At 45.0% G+C, this 15,192-nt stretch overlaps 2 protein-coding genes across 2 annotated transcripts in view; both read left to right on the top strand.

The window, feature by feature from the left end:
• Positions 1-14,915, top strand: part of LOC139320253 (probable E3 ubiquitin-protein ligase HERC6) — a 43,708-nt gene extending 28,793 nt beyond the window's left edge. Inside the window, exons 18-23 of the mRNA XM_070948485.1 lie at positions 7,508-7,674; positions 9,177-9,243; positions 10,122-10,192; positions 11,841-12,024; positions 12,852-12,954; positions 14,364-14,915. Coding sequence (XP_070804586.1) covers positions 7,508-7,674; positions 9,177-9,243; positions 10,122-10,192; positions 11,841-12,024; positions 12,852-12,954; positions 14,364-14,575 — 804 coding nt within the window. The 3' untranslated portion in view covers positions 14,576-14,915. The remainder of the gene's footprint in view (positions 1-7,507; positions 7,675-9,176; positions 9,244-10,121; positions 10,193-11,840; positions 12,025-12,851; positions 12,955-14,363) is intronic.
• LOC139320544 (uncharacterized) lies at positions 2,010-5,529 on the top strand. Its single transcript, XM_070948918.1, has 3 exons — positions 2,010-2,169; positions 3,731-4,239; positions 4,525-5,529. The coding sequence occupies exons 1-3, from the start codon at positions 2,010-2,012 to the stop codon at positions 5,527-5,529; spliced, it is 1,674 nt and encodes a 557-aa protein (XP_070805019.1).
• Positions 14,916-15,192: the final 277 nt, after the last annotated feature.

Genomic DNA, 15,192 nt, shown 5'->3' with positions numbered 1-15,192 from the left:
TAGAGTGTCAAAAACGGGATGTGATAAGGTCTGGGTGGGTGGGTGGAGCCTCCCGCAGTGGCCGCTACCATTTTGCCCGAACTGGATAGAACCGGCTGAATACCACTGGACCCATGGACAACATTCCTCCAGGCCTTCCTATCCTCTGCCATCCTCTGGAGTCCATTTAAGCTCACGCCTACTGCTTCGGTGACTCCATCCAATCAAACTCATTCTCTATCGTCCCCTTCTTCTTTTGCCCTCCATCTTTCCCAGCATTAGGCTCTTCTCCAGTGAGTCCTACCTTCTCATTAGGTGGCCAAAGTATTTGAGTTTCATCTTCAGGATATTGGATCTTAATGTGGAAAATATGTAGAAGTTTGATTTGTTCTATTCTCTTTGAAGAAGAAGTCCATTTCTCTTTCCATAAATTGTATATATTCCTTTTCTTTCAATATTGTTTGATTCATTGTCCATCTTGACTTCTTTTTTTGTCCCTTCCATATAACTTTATTGGGTTGTGATCTGCCCAGATATTTGTTTGAATATTTATTGAATACTTATTTCTTGTATATTAGCTGTTAGTTCAGTTGACATCCACAACATGTCTATTCTGGGCCAGGATAAATGTCTGTTTGAATAAAATGTATATTGAGGTTTCTTGGGGTATGCTTCTCACTAAGCATCTTCCACCATTTTAAAAAAGGTTCTTGGGAGTCTTTTCCTCGTTTTTTTGTTTATTTTACTAGATTTATAGTCCGAGTCCACATCTACAATTGCATTAAAATCTCCTACAATGCATATGTTTTCGTATTCCAATTCTATTATTTTCTTATGTAATTTACGATAAAAATCCTCTTGATTATCATTTGGTGCATATATTGCCACTAGAAGCATTTGTTTATAGTTCATTATTATTTCCACTATTAAGATCCTCCCTTCCTCATCTGTGAAAATTTGTTTAGCTTTTATTGTCTCTTTAATATAGTGTACTACACCTCTCTTAGTTTGTTGTGTGAGAGAGGCATATAACTTCCCAATTTTTGGGTATTCCAATATTCTTTTAAGTTGTTTTTTAATATGAACTTCTTGTAAACAAATTGTAATTTTACAAATTTCCTTGATGAGGGTGTGACATTGTCCAGATGAGGGTTGTATCAGTCGGATCTGATGCTGGCTGAGTCATAATTTTTGACCACTCCCCTTGCTCCGCCCCTTTCATGCCCAGTTTAGACTCAGTCGGCCTGAGAGAAACATCTCCTACAGATCTGGCTATACAGCCCAGGTCTGTTCAATATCACAGAATTGTAAGTCTTTTTGACCACCTTTTATTTCTCTAGTTTAAAATTGTTACTTCCCCTTTAAAAATTTTTCCCCCCTTCTATTGTAGCCTGCCGGTTTTGCCTTGCTAGAGCGTCCTAAGCTGCAGGCTTTGCTTCGCTCCTGGCGGCGGCCATTTTGAAAGCCCCATTTTAAAAGGGAACTTTTTTCCTTTTTCTTTTTCCTGTCTTTTTTGGGGGGGATTTTTTTGATCTATCCCACCAACGATTGTTTAAGGGGCCCTAGACCACAATACCACCAACAATAATAGCGATTCCCTAATTTTAAGGGAAATCGCCAAATCGGGCCGCCGCCCACGCTACAGCGATCCCAAAACCGCTGATCAGCTGTAGAGCGGTTAATTGAAGCGCCGCGGCAATTTTAAAAGGAAAATTTTTGCCGCTTTGCCACCAACGAGTCTGCAAGTTTGGGGGGGGCAGCAAGCTTCTTCTTGCCTCCCCCTGTGGCATTTCCAGCCAGTATTTTTTATTTTTTTCTCATCGTGGCTGTGGGGGCGCTGAGGAGGTCCGTTTCTAGGCTTGCCTAGACAGATACCTCCGGAGCAGAGTTTCCTCCTGCTCAAGTGTGACCTGGCAGCCATCGTGCTTAACGCCAGAGTCGTTGCCATCTCAAATTTCAACCACGTGGCGAAACTGAAACCAAAAGCTATTTCTCCAGTCGACATCGTGGTCGCAGTGAGTATACTAAAGATGGCAGATCGCTCTTCCCATGGGGAGGAAAATACTATGTACACTGGGAAGAAATCAACTTCCAAACGCAAGCACCTTTCTAAACCTGAGGAGAAGGATTTAACAAAGAGGCATAAATCTCTAGAAAAGCAAGTTAGTGAGGTGCCTGCAACTGAGCCTGGTAAGGGGACACCCCCCCATCTACCCCCCCCTCCTCCCATTTCAACTGTTAGCCAGGCCTGGTCTTCGGAGGGAGAGGGTAATGTTCTTCAACAAGACCAAAGCAATTTGCAAAACCCCTTTGCAAGTCAATTAATGACCCCTGCAACTCCTGTATTTGGTGGCCATGCAGCTGCAGCTGCTTCAACAGGTGAATCCTCTATGCCTGTGCTAACCCCCGAAGATCCTTTAAAAAATGTGCCAGAAGGATTGAGAATTCTGATTGAACAGGCCATTGCTTCTAGAATGGCAGCCAATATTCATGGTCACCACTCTGGCTCTGCTATTTCAGAGCGATCTGCCCGTATTAGAATTTCTCCTGCAGTCAGTCTTACTGGCTCTCATTCTCCTGCAGCCTCCAGAGTTAGTGAAGCCTTTGTGTTTGAGGAAGAGAGACATTCTGACCTATCAGATGATGAGGGGATAATCCAAGATCAACCTGCCTTTACAGGATTATTTCCCCCCAATAAATTCAAGTCTTTATTGCATAAGGCTCGCTTAACAGCCGCCTTAAAGGAAGATGAATACTTTCAAGAGATGCAGGAGGCTCAAAAGGGTGGACTACAGGGACCTTTTTCTGAGCCCCCCCCTGAACTTTGTTATGTACCAACTCCACAACTGTTCATAGATGTGGTAAAGAAACAGTGGGCTGGGCCTGCAACCATGGCATCTGCACATGGTTCAGATAAGAAATATTATGCTGTTGCTCCAAAGTTTGCTCAACTCTTGCAAGTTCCACCTGTAGACAGTCCTGTAGCGGCCCTTTCCTCTTCTTCTTCATACGTAACTGGGGATACTTCTGAAGGTCTAAGGCCAGAAGACAAAAAGTTAGAATTTCTGTTTAAAAAGAACCATCAGGCCTCGGCATGGGCAATTCAATCAGCTTCATCAGCCTCATTTTTTAATAGAACTACCATCCTTTGGCTTCAACAGTTACAGGCAAGGGTACCCCCCAGTGAGGTTCGCCTTCATCAGGATATTAATAAAATCATTGCTGCCACTCAATTTTCGGCTGATGCAACCTTGAATTCAGCCAAATTTGCATCCAGAGCCTTAGCCTCTACAGTTTCAGCCCGCAGGATGCTCTGGCTTCGCCAATGGCCTGCTGACCTTAAGGCCAAATGGCGCTTGGCTGCAGCTCCATATTCTGCAAACAAACTATTTGGGGAATCACTTGACCCTCTTCTTGTAGAGACACGGGACAAGCGAAAAATTTTGCCCTCAACATACAAACGGGCTGAAGGAAGACCCTCTCCATATTACAGAAGGCCTTCCTTTCGTTCCTACCCCCAGGGAGGCCCCTCCAGGCAGGAATATGTTCAGGGATCCTATCGATCCTCGGACCGTCAATATTTTCGGGACAGGAGCAGACAATTCCAGCCCAAACGGTCCTTTCGGGGTTCTGGTTTCCGCCAGTCCCGCAGTCGTAAGTGACTCACTACCAAATCCTCCAGTAGGGGGTCGCCTGTCCCTCTTTGCGGACAGGTGGGAAAGGTCATCTTCAGACCTTTGGGTTCTTTCAGTTGTGAAATTCGGCCTCCCCCTGGAATTTCTCTCCAGGCCTCCATCCCGCTTTCTTCAATGTCCAACTTCCAAAAGCGAATCCAGACGTCAATTAATGAACCAAGCAGTTCAGCACCTACTACAGATTCACGCCATAGAGGAGGTCCCCCACGATCAATGGAAACAGGGGTATTATTCCATCCTGTTCGTAGTTCCAAAGCGGTCAGGGGGGTGGAGAGCCATTCTGGACTTAAAAAATCTCAACTCATACATAGTGTATCGCAGATTCAAAATGTGTTCACTAACCTCTATTCTTCAAGGGATTCGTCCCAACGATTTTCTAGTTTCCATAGACCTCATGGAGGCTTATCTTCACATTCCCATCCTGCCAAAGCATCGACAGTATCTCCGATTCAGCTATGCAGGAAAGCATTTTCAATACCGGGCTCTTCCCTTCGGACTGGCATCTGCACCAAGGGTCTTCACAAAGGTCCTGGCGGTGGTGGCGGCTCACCTGAGACAACAACCGGTAAGAATCCAGGCTTACCTGGACGATATTCTGATTCAGGCTCACTCTCAAGAGCAAGCCTTACACGACCTACACCTCACGATTCAAACCCTGAACGACCATGGGTTCTTGGTCAACTACAAAAAAAGTCAGTTAGTGCCAGTCACCAGGATCACACATCTTGGCGCCATCATAGACGCAGCCCAGGGGACCGTCTACCTAACCTTGGAACGACGGTCAGACATCAGGGACCTAGTAGCTCTCATTCGCAGAACTCCATCAGTTCCATTGGCCACTCTATTCAAGCTCTTAGGCAAGATGGTCTCCTGCGTCCAGATCGTCCCATGGGCACACCTTCACGCTCGCCACTTGCAGTGGTTCCTGCTTCCTTTTCAAAAGAAACGCCAAGCTCACACCATGTCAACAGTCAAAGTTCCACTCTCAGTCAGGCGATCGCTAGGTTGGTGGACATCGCCTTCTCTCGACAAGGGGTGTCTCTTCATGAATCACGACCGACTTGTACTCACTACAGACGCCAGCCTTCACGGATGGGGGGCTCATCTTGCATCACACGTGGCTCAGGGCCGTTGGTCTGCATCAGACCTCGCCAACCCTATCAACTGGCTGGAGCTGAAGGCCATTCGTCTCGCTCTCACGCACTTTCACCGGTTCGTGCAACACCGTCATGTTCTGGTGTTGACAGACAATATAGCGGCGAAGGCACATGTCAACCGTCAAGGGGGCACCCACTCAAAGCGCCTCATGGAGGAATCATTTCGCCTGGGCAAGTGGGCAGAACAACACCTCCTCTCCATCAGAGCGGACCACATTGCGGGGTCGGAAAACACACAGGCGGATTTCCTGAGCAGGACAGAGGTGGACAACAGCGAGTGGCAGATTCATCCCGACATATTTCATCAGATTTGCAACAGGTTCGGCATCCCAGCCATAGATCTCTTCGCCACACACCTGAACAATCAGCTTCCTCGCTTCTTCTCGAGGTTCCCGACGCCAGGGGCGGAAGGGGTCAACGCTCTCCGTCTCACCTGGCCGCCGGGTCTTCACTATGCCTTTCCACCGCTGCCTCTGATTCCGGCCCTGATTCGGAAGGTCATCGCCGACAGAGCAGAAATTATCCTCGTGGCTCCCCACTGGCCACGCCGTCCGTGGTTCGCAGACCTGGTTAGTCTCTCCACATTTCACCCTTGGAGAATTCCACCAGACGAGATTGTCCTGCGTCAGGGGAACCTTCTTCATCCGGACCCTCAGTGGCTCCAACTGACTGCATGGCGCTTGAAGGGGCCCGTCTAAGGCAGGACAATTATTCAGATAGGGTGATTCACATTGTTCAAGCCTGCAGACGTAAATCCACAGTCAGACTCTACAATATCTCCTGGCTCGCCTTTTATAGGTGGTGCCGCTCCCGGCAGATAGATCCTGTTTCAACCTCACCTGCCCAGATCTTGGAGTTCCTCAGAGATGGGTTTGACCGTGGTCTGGCCCATAGTACCCTTCGGAGACATGTGGCGGCTCTGTCTACGGCCTTGTCCAGTCCATCCGGCCGACCACTCACTCAGCACCCTGTGATAAAAAAGTTCCTGCGAGGAGCCAGGCTCTTGCGGCCCTCCTCGATTCATAGATACCCTACTTGGGATTTGCCCAAGGTCCTTAACGCTTTAACTGAGACTCCCTTTGAACCCCTCCGCACGGTTCACCTTCGCTTTCTCACCCTTAAGGTGGTTTTCCTTATAGCCATAACTTCAGCCCGTCGCATTTCGGAGCTGGCAGCCCTCTCAGTTAGGGAGGATCTCTGTGTTTTCTGGCCGGACACAGTTATTTTGAGATTGGACCCTTCCTTTATTCCCAAGGTTAATTCCCCCTTTCACAGGGCCCAAGAGGTTATTTTGCCCAATTTCTGTCCCCGGCCCTCTCATGCCTTGGAACGAAGGTGGCATACCTTAGATGTACGGAGGGCCCTAAAGATTTATATCAAAAGGACTGCTCCCTTCAGGAAGTCAGAGGCTTTGTTTGTTTCCTTTTTGCCAGGCTCCCTAGGGCTCAAAGTCTCTTCTGCCACAATTGGTAGATGGATCAGGGCTTGCATCGCCTCGGCATATCAGGCCCAGGCGATTCCTGTTCCCAATAGCATTACTGCCCACTCCACTAGGAGTGCTGCTACCTCAGCAGCTTGGGCGACTCAGGCCTCCCTTGAGGAGGTATGTAGGGCAGCCACCTGGTCTACCCCCTCGCCATTTATTCGTCATTACAAGATAGATACCTTTGCTTCTGCTGAAGCGTCATTTGGCAGGAGGGTTTTGCAGCAGGTGCATCGTGCGAGGGTCTCTCCAGGCCCTTCGACATCCCGCCCTTGAGACAGCCAAATCTTTGGTATGTCCCTCATCTGGACAATGTCACACCCTCATCAAGGAAATTGGGCATTGGTCTTACCTTAAATGCCAGATTTCTTGAGTGGGGTGACATTGTCCAGCCCCTCCCTCTGTCTCAGTGCCTGTACAGTTTATTGTTCTTGTTCAGTAGTTTTTTTCCAGTTGTCCCGTTGGACCGATTTACTTCCTCCTGATAACGGTGGTTCCTGTTGGAGATACTTCTGGTGGCCTTCCTTCGTCAAAACTGAGCATGAAAGGGGCGGAGCAAGGGGAGTGGTCAAAAATTATGACTCAGCCAGCATCAGATCCGACTGATACAACCCTCATCTGGACAATGTCACCCCACTCAAGAAATCTGGCATTTAAGGTAAGACCAATGCCCATTTTATTTTTTCTAATTTGTTAAAGGATTTGTTTCTTTTTATAGCCAAATTCAGTCCATTTATATTAATTGACATTAACTTTATTTCGTCTTCCATGGTGTTTACTTATAAATGGGATTTGCTGTTCTAGTTACTCTTTTCTCTCTTACTTCTTTTGCCCTTGCTCCTTTTCTTATTGCTATTTCCTCCTGTTCTCTTGCATCTTCCTTTTGTTGTATGTCTCTTTCTTCAATAGGTTCCTCTTGATGTCTAACCTCTCTTTCCTCTCTCAATCTTTCTTCCTCTTGTGGTCCCAAAAACTGATCATAAAATTGTTCCGCCTTCTCTACTGAATCCAATCTATGTCTTTCTCTGTGCCATGTCACCAATATTCCCTCTGGAATCAGCCATCTAAAGGCTACTTATCCCATTGTACAAACGTGTGTCCTTTAAATACTGCAAAAGTAATCTCTATTCCTTCTCATTGACTGTGCTTCTTGGGAGTTGTGGTGATGTTCTCTTGCTGTTTTGTTCTTGCAGCCTTCTGTGGAGAAGAATAAATATTTCCTTTTTGGTATTCTCTGTGGACTCTCAATAGCCAACCACGTCACTGCCTACATACCCTTCCCGCTTGCTGTCTTTAAAAAGCTGCTTAACAAAACGCCAACTCTCAGTGATGTGAAAGAGCTAAGCCCTGTCCTAGGAAGGTAAATGAATTCAGTCCTATCAACATAGTAGGGACATTGAATCTTAACTGATTTTATCCAGTCGTTACACTCCCCCTACAACTGACAAAACCATGTTTCTGTTTCAAAGAATGTGCCAAAAGTACTGAAATCCTAACATTTGAATGTGGTTTAAGATGACTTGGCCAAGGTGTAGAGATCAGCAAATCATTTGTCATTTGTCCCCTCATCCCTTCTGCAGTAGGAGGCATTTCTTGATTTGAGTTGTCATAATGGAGTAACCTAGAGTAGAACACCGATGTCAAACCCGCAGTGTCATATTGCTGTCACGTGACATTTGACGAATGTTTTTCCTTCACTGAGCTGGGTGTGGCCTGCGTGCAATGCACCTGGCCTGTGGGCCGCCAGTTTGACACCCCTGGAGTAGAAGACCCCCAGTTACATAGCTGTAATGGCTGACAGAGAGAGTGTTCTCTATGCATAACCAAAGGCAAGAAGTCCTAGGGGAAGGAAAGATTGAGATCTATCTGCTTTTTTCTCTTTATGGGATCTCCTTAGGCTCCCATGTCTGTATTAGTGTGGAAATGATCCATTAAATGTCCTTTAAAAGCACCAGCTTTAGCTCTCGATAAACACAGAATTTTTTTTTAATTATTCAGCAGAAGCAAGGATAATAAGCTACAAATGCTTACAAATACAGTAGCCATCACACACTTCTTCTTAACTGTCTAGGACAAGGGTGTCAAATTCAAGGCCCAGGCCCCGGATCCGGCCTGTGGGGTGCTTAGATCTGGCCCACGGAGCCACCCTGGAAACAGCAAAGGACTGGCCCACAGTGCCTCTGTCAACAAAAACAGCTCGGACGGGCCACAAGCTCCGTTTTCGTTGGCAGAGGATTGCAGGAAGCTGTTGCAGCCGAGAACGGAGCTCAGGAGCCTGTTTTCTCTGGCAGAGCGCTCAGACCACCACAGGCGTCCGCGATAGGAGTGACATTGAGCTGGCCACGCCCCCTGGACATGCCCAATCCACCCCCCTGAGGTCAAACACAACCCTGATGAGGTCCTCAATGAAATTAAGTTTGACACCCCTGGTCTAGGAGAAGGAACACTCTCTTTTGCCCAATGTAACTGGTGTGTCTGCTTAGTTTAGTAAATCCCAGTATGACCCAAATCCCAATAGAAGCATGTCCCCTTTAAAATTGGGTACACTATTTGGCCTGAGAAGAGAGTATTACCCACTAACTTAGTTTTTTAAATTATCTGGATCCAAAGGTTTTTCTGGAGCAGTCATACATGTGTTTAAATCTTCTCTGTAGCTTCTCACCAAATACTTGACTATCTGGATCAAGCTAACCATTCTAGCGCCATCACTAGATACGATGACTCAAAAGAGATCTTTTTCATGTTCTCAGGCTTATAAAAATGTGAAACCATTCCAGGATGTATTTTTGATTGGCAATGTTTTAATATGTGCCGAAAGAACATCCTATAATATTTTATTTTCTATTTCCTTTTGTTATGAAGAAGTTTGCAGACAGTTCTTCAGTATGAACTAGATGATCCTGAAGACAGGTTTCAGCTATGCTACTCTGTGAGTATTCTGCATTCTTTTATGATACCTGCTCAAATGCTTAATAACCTGGAATAGAGGCTAAAAATGGAAGAAATTCAGAGTGGTAAAATCAGTTACATAGCCAGATATTTCTCTCTCTGGACACAATGAGAATATAGCGGGTTTCCCCGAAAATAAGACCCTGTCTTATATTTTTTTGAACCCTGAAATAAGCGCTTGGTCTTATTTTCAGGGAGGTCTTATTATTTTGGGGCGCATGGAGCAAGACGGGGCTCCTCTACCCTAACCAGAGGAAATGGTGGGGACCAGCTGCGCGTGCGTTTAAATATTTTCAGGGAGGGCTTATTTTCAGGGAAACACGGTATCTGCTGAAGAAAACTCCGCATTGGTGACAGGAAGGGCATCCGGCCAGTAAACTCTCAGCTTCATTCAATTGCCCAGACTCGATCCTGCAAGGGATCATGGGATCATTAAAAGAAGATGATTATCAATGATCGTTTAGTCCAAGCTCAGCTTGGTTTTTTTATGTGCATCACATTTTTTTTACCACATCCTGCAGGCACACTTGGGCTGAAATCTCATTCACACATTAAGTCATAATTTATTTATGGTTGGTATGCTATGTGAATCCAGCCATTATGCTTCACGACCTTAGTATAAAGTTTGATTGTTGTCCGAGTCTCCTTATTTATTCAGTAAAACACAGTTATGGGAAACCATGGCTTGAGACCATGTGTCAGCCAAAGCATTATTCACACTGCTTCATTGGCTGAAACTACTGATGCCAACTATCCCATAAATAGAAAGTCTTGACACTGTTCAGTGCAGAGATTCTACTAATACATTAATTGTAGCTTTAACAGATTTGCCTAACATGCAGCAACTTTATTTTTCAGATTTCCTGGGACAGCATGGATGTAGACTTGATTGAAAATGGCATTTCGACAGCTGTAAACAATGCCAATAAGTATGTATCAATGATTCTTAAAATGACCTCTCCAAAGGTGCTTTTGTTACAGTTCAGATGATCCCCACCCACAATGACCAGTGATGTTAGAAGTAAAGGGGGGGATCATAGTTCAAGATGTTACTAAAGCACCATGTAGAAATCAGATAACTTCTTAAACTTTCAGTTACTGATATCCCCAAACGTCTTGAATTTCTATGGGATTTTTAAAAATTTCTTCAGATCTAAACTACAGGTAGTCTTTGAGTTGGGATCGCTCACTCACTCACAACAGTTCAAGATTTCCAATTGCAATGAACAACAGGAACCTCTGACACAAAGTTGTGGCTGTTGCAGTATCCCAGGGGTCGTGTGATCCTAAACTGGACACCTGGCTTATGATTACATCAGACCAAGCCACTGTCAGGTGATCAGCAATGGCAACCTTCCCACAAGCAAAGTCAATGGGAATTTGGCAGAGAAGGTCGCAAGTCACTCCCTTATGGTTCTCCCACCACTTTTTCTCCCCAGCACCTGCCCACATCCCTCACCATCCCAGCACACTAGAAACCCGAAATCCCTGCCAGCTTGCCCATGCTCCCCAGCACCCACTTGTGCTCGATGCCAGCTTGCTTGTGGCACCCATCCCCACACTCTTTACCCGGTATTCTTCCTACTTAAAGACCCAAGAAGGGCTGGGATTGCGACAACAAATGGAATTTGCTAAGCAATGCAGTCATATGACATCATGCTCTACAACTGCAGCGTTTAGTGACAGCAATCCCAGTCCCAATTGCTGTCATAACTCAAGAACTACTGTAGGGTGAGAATTTGGGGAAAAGGGGGAAATGGGGAGAAAGGAAATACTGGAATTTTTGGAGTATAAGACACACCTTTCCCCCCCCTAAAAGGGGGTGAAAATTTGGGTGCATCTTATACACCGAATGTAGCCCCGCCTACCCACTGGCCCCCACCCTTTGGCCTCTGCCTCCCAGCAGTTACCTCCTTGTAGCAAGCAGCAAGAAGAAACAGTTCATTTCAGCTTCAGCACAGCCTAATTAGCACAAATTGATTGTCACTTGGATTGGCCTCCCGACTCTCAGCTGTTTCAGGCTGCAGGGCCTCTGCTGCTTGCTGCAAGGAGGTAAATTGCTGGGAGCAGATTTTTTTTCTTTCTTGTGCTGATCAAGTTATGCTGAAAACAAAAATGAAAGTAAAGCAGGCTATTTGCTGTTTGCTGCAACGAGGCAAAATTGCTGGGAGGCAGAGTTCTTTTTCTTATTTTCCTCACCAAAAAAGGTGTGTCTTATAGTCTGGAGTGTTTTATACTTCGAAAAATATGGTACCTAACTAAAATGCAACAAGTCCAGTCTTTTAATTCTTATTTATTTATAAAATTTCAGTCTTGTTCTCTTTCAAAGGCCTAAATGTTGAGTAATATATACATTTTTTGCCTTGTGGTACAAAGACTTACCTCCAGTCTCAACTAATTCTTGTAAATATCAAAGTGAACATTTATTATATTAACAAATAAATGTAAACATATAGTTTTAGATTTATGAGCAACATTAACCGAAGAGATCAGATTCTGAACCCTGATAAATTTATTTAAAGGCCAAGAATTTGACCACCTTGAAAAAAAATCAGGCTTATTTTCTACTTTTTAAAGGAAAGACTTTGTTGACAAATACGTGGATTACATATTCAACAAATCAGTGGATGATGTTTTCAGTGAGTTCAGGAGAGGATTTTATAAAGTCCTGGATGAACAGCTAGTTGCCATCTTTGAGCCTGAACAACTGATGGAAGTGGCAATTGGAAATGCCAATTATGATTGGGATATGTACGAACGGGTAAGTGGATGGAGAGATGTATTTTATGACAAGGACCTTTATGAGCAGATCATGATTGGAGGGGTGGAACTATGTCATTAGCTACAGCAGGGTGTCAAACTCAAAACCCAGGGCCCAGATCCGGCCCGCAGGGTGCTTAGATCTGGCCCACGGAGCTGCCCTAGAAACAGCAAAAGACTGGACTGCAGTGCCTCTGCTAGCGAAAACGGAGCTCACGAGGGTCATGGGTGGACCTCCCAAGCTCCGTTTTCACTGGCAGAGGGCTGCAGGAAGCTGTCACACTAAAACAGAGCTCGGGAGCCCATTTTGCTGGCAGAGGGCTTGGGCCACCACAGGAGCCCCCGACATGAGTGATGTCGAGTTAGCCATGCCCACCCTGGCCCCCTGAGGTCAAACAACCCTGATGCGGCCCTCAATGAAATCGAGTTTGGCACCCCTGAGCTACAGCATAATTTTCAATTGGCATGGGTAGGATTTGGTAATCGCAACTCCTACCTTATCAAATAAGTGAATGATAGAATTGCCTGGATTTAGAAGTTTGAGCACAGCTGCAGAGAAAGTTGCTAATGCCTTCCTTCCTTTTTCTCTTTCTTTCTTTCCTTGTTCTCCATCCCTCCCTTCCTTCTGTCCTCTTTCTTGTTTCACCTTTCTTTTCCTTCCCCTTTTTCTGATTTTTCTTTCTCTCTTTTGCTGCCCATCTCACTGTTCAAGTGACTCTGAGTGGCTTATAGAATGATAGCTATATATGATCTATGGGTAGTCCATTTTTTTTTTATTCTTATTGGTTCTCGATTTTTCCCCGTTGTCTGATTATTCTTGCACTGAAGAATGCTGAGTATTGTGGTATATACAGCTCAACGCACCCAACCATAAAGATGTTCTGGGAAGTCTTTCATGAGCTGAGTTTGGAGGATAAAAAACGTTTTCTGGGTAAGTATCTACATGTGAGTACTTCATTGCTCTTCTAACGATCTTGAAGGTGAATTTCTTTCTGCGTTATGAGCTGTTACGAATGTTACCAAGAAGGCATTCATCTCTCTCCAAAAGCTTCTTTTAATACAGATAGTCAAGGAATTGAAATGATAATTGAGAAGCAACTCTGTACAGGTAGTCCTCGACTTACAACAGTTCATTTGGTGAACGTTCAAAGTTACAACAACATTGAACAAAGTGACTTATGACCATTTTTCACACTTAAGACCATTGCAGCATCCCCATGATCACAGGATTTACATTTGGATGCTTGACAGCTGCTTCATATTTATGCCAGTTCCAGGGTTATGTGATTCCCTTTTGCGACCATCTTGACAAGCAAAGTCAACGAGGAAGACAGATTCACTTAACAACCGTGTTACTAATATAACAACTGCAGAAGTTCACTTAACAAATGTGGCAAGGAAAGTCATAAAATGGGGCAAAACTCACTTAACAAATTTCTCACTTAACAACATAAATTTTGGGCTCAATTTTGATCCTAAGTTGGGGACTACCTGCCCATTCCATTCGTAACACAAGGACTTTTGGGAGTGAATCTTGTACCTTGAATGGAATCACTCCCTCTTTTCGCCTATGCATTCGCTAATAAAATGCGAGGCTTGTTAAGTACACATGAGGTATATTTCAGGGTGGGGAAGGCCATGTGGGGGGGGGCTAGTGATGAAACAGGCCATCTGCCTAAAACACCCAAGGCCTGCTTGACCTACTGAAATACCTCATGATTCCCACAATTTCTTTCCCACCCACCCACCCAACCTGATGCACCGAGTCACTTATCTTATGAAGATCTAGCAAGCAGTCTCCTCTCCAGCCTCTCAGCTGTGTGCCCCTCTGGAGTTCCGTTTGGGCCTCCGCAGGTCTTGCCCGGCATGTTGCTGGCTTAAATGGAGCTTCTGATGAGCATCGCACTATTTCAGCCAGCATTGTGCTGGGCGAGGCCTTTGGACGCCTGAATGGAGCTTCTGAGGGGCAGATGTGCCCCTGAAAACCTCTATTTCGGCTGGCAACATGCAGCGCAAATGTTGCAGAGCCGCTGCAGTTGTTTGTAAGGGTGAACAATTGCCATGGTGCTGCAAGATTCGTAGTTTTGGGACTTGTTTGTAAACGCTAGGGGCAGCTGATCGCGTAACTTCAAACATTCGCTAAGGGAATTCTTGTATACCGGGGATTACCTATATAGGGCTGGATTGGGAGTCATCATTACAATTGATCCCAGTAGGGCAACAGAAGTTTTATTAAATCTTTTTGGAGGCAATATTATCCTGAGTCAAAGAATCCCGTATTTTTATATCTACGTTCCCCCTAATGTTCTGTGTTTAACTGATGATTTCCCGTACTTCTAGTGTTTTTGGCAGGAAATGACAGGGTCCCGGTGGCAGGAATGAAACCTTGGAAGATTTCTCCACATATCTTGCCCTCAGAGGATCTTCTCCCTGAGGCTGACACCTGTTTTCATTTTTTATTGCTGCCAATTTATTCAACAAAAGAAAAACTGGAGGAGAAGCTTCTTCAAGCAATCGGCAACAATCGTGGCTTTGGCAGATTTGTGGCCTGAGTCTGAAACAGGAACTTGAAGATGCCACCTTGGAAGCTGTAGCCTTCTTTTGACCTCAGATGGGAGAAGAGATTGTCACAAGGGATTTTAGTTAGATGACTGTTCAGTGATTTTCTTGCTTTATTTAGAAATAAAGTGATCGTGTACAATCTAAATATATAGTACGTTGAAAATATGCTGTTTTGTCTACCATGTAATTTGATTGGGTTAATATGTTCCTTTTAATTATATAAAAACAAAAAGTTGAGGTTGTGTGTTATCTTTATGCTACTGCATCAGAGCCAATGCTTTTCTTTTTCTTTTCCCCTTTCCCCTACCCTTTTCTCCCCTCCACCTCCATTTTCCCATTATTTTCATTTTTCTTTGTATTTCTGAATGTTATAGTTTGATAAAGTAATAAAAAAAATTAAACCCCAAAGAAAGAAGCCTTACCTCAGGTTATTGTTGCTAAATGCAAAGTGCATGTGTTTGTGTCTCACCTTCTCATCTATGATTTAGTAGTGGAAGGGCAGGCATATCTTACCCATATTGCTGAGAGGCAAAGAAAGGGATTTTGGGACATGTGCCAGCCTGGGTTTCAGGTGTTTTGGCAGCTTCGTGACGGGCCAGGAGCTGCC

Source organism: Pituophis catenifer, unplaced genomic scaffold, assembly GCF_029215685.1.
Source record: "Pituophis catenifer annectens isolate HBS135680 unplaced genomic scaffold, rPitCat1.0.hap2 SCAF_8, whole genome shotgun sequence".
In the NCBI taxonomy this organism is placed as follows: Eukaryota; Metazoa; Chordata; class Lepidosauria; order Squamata; family Colubridae; genus Pituophis; species Pituophis catenifer.
This window is presented reverse-complemented; position numbering and strand designations above follow the sequence as displayed.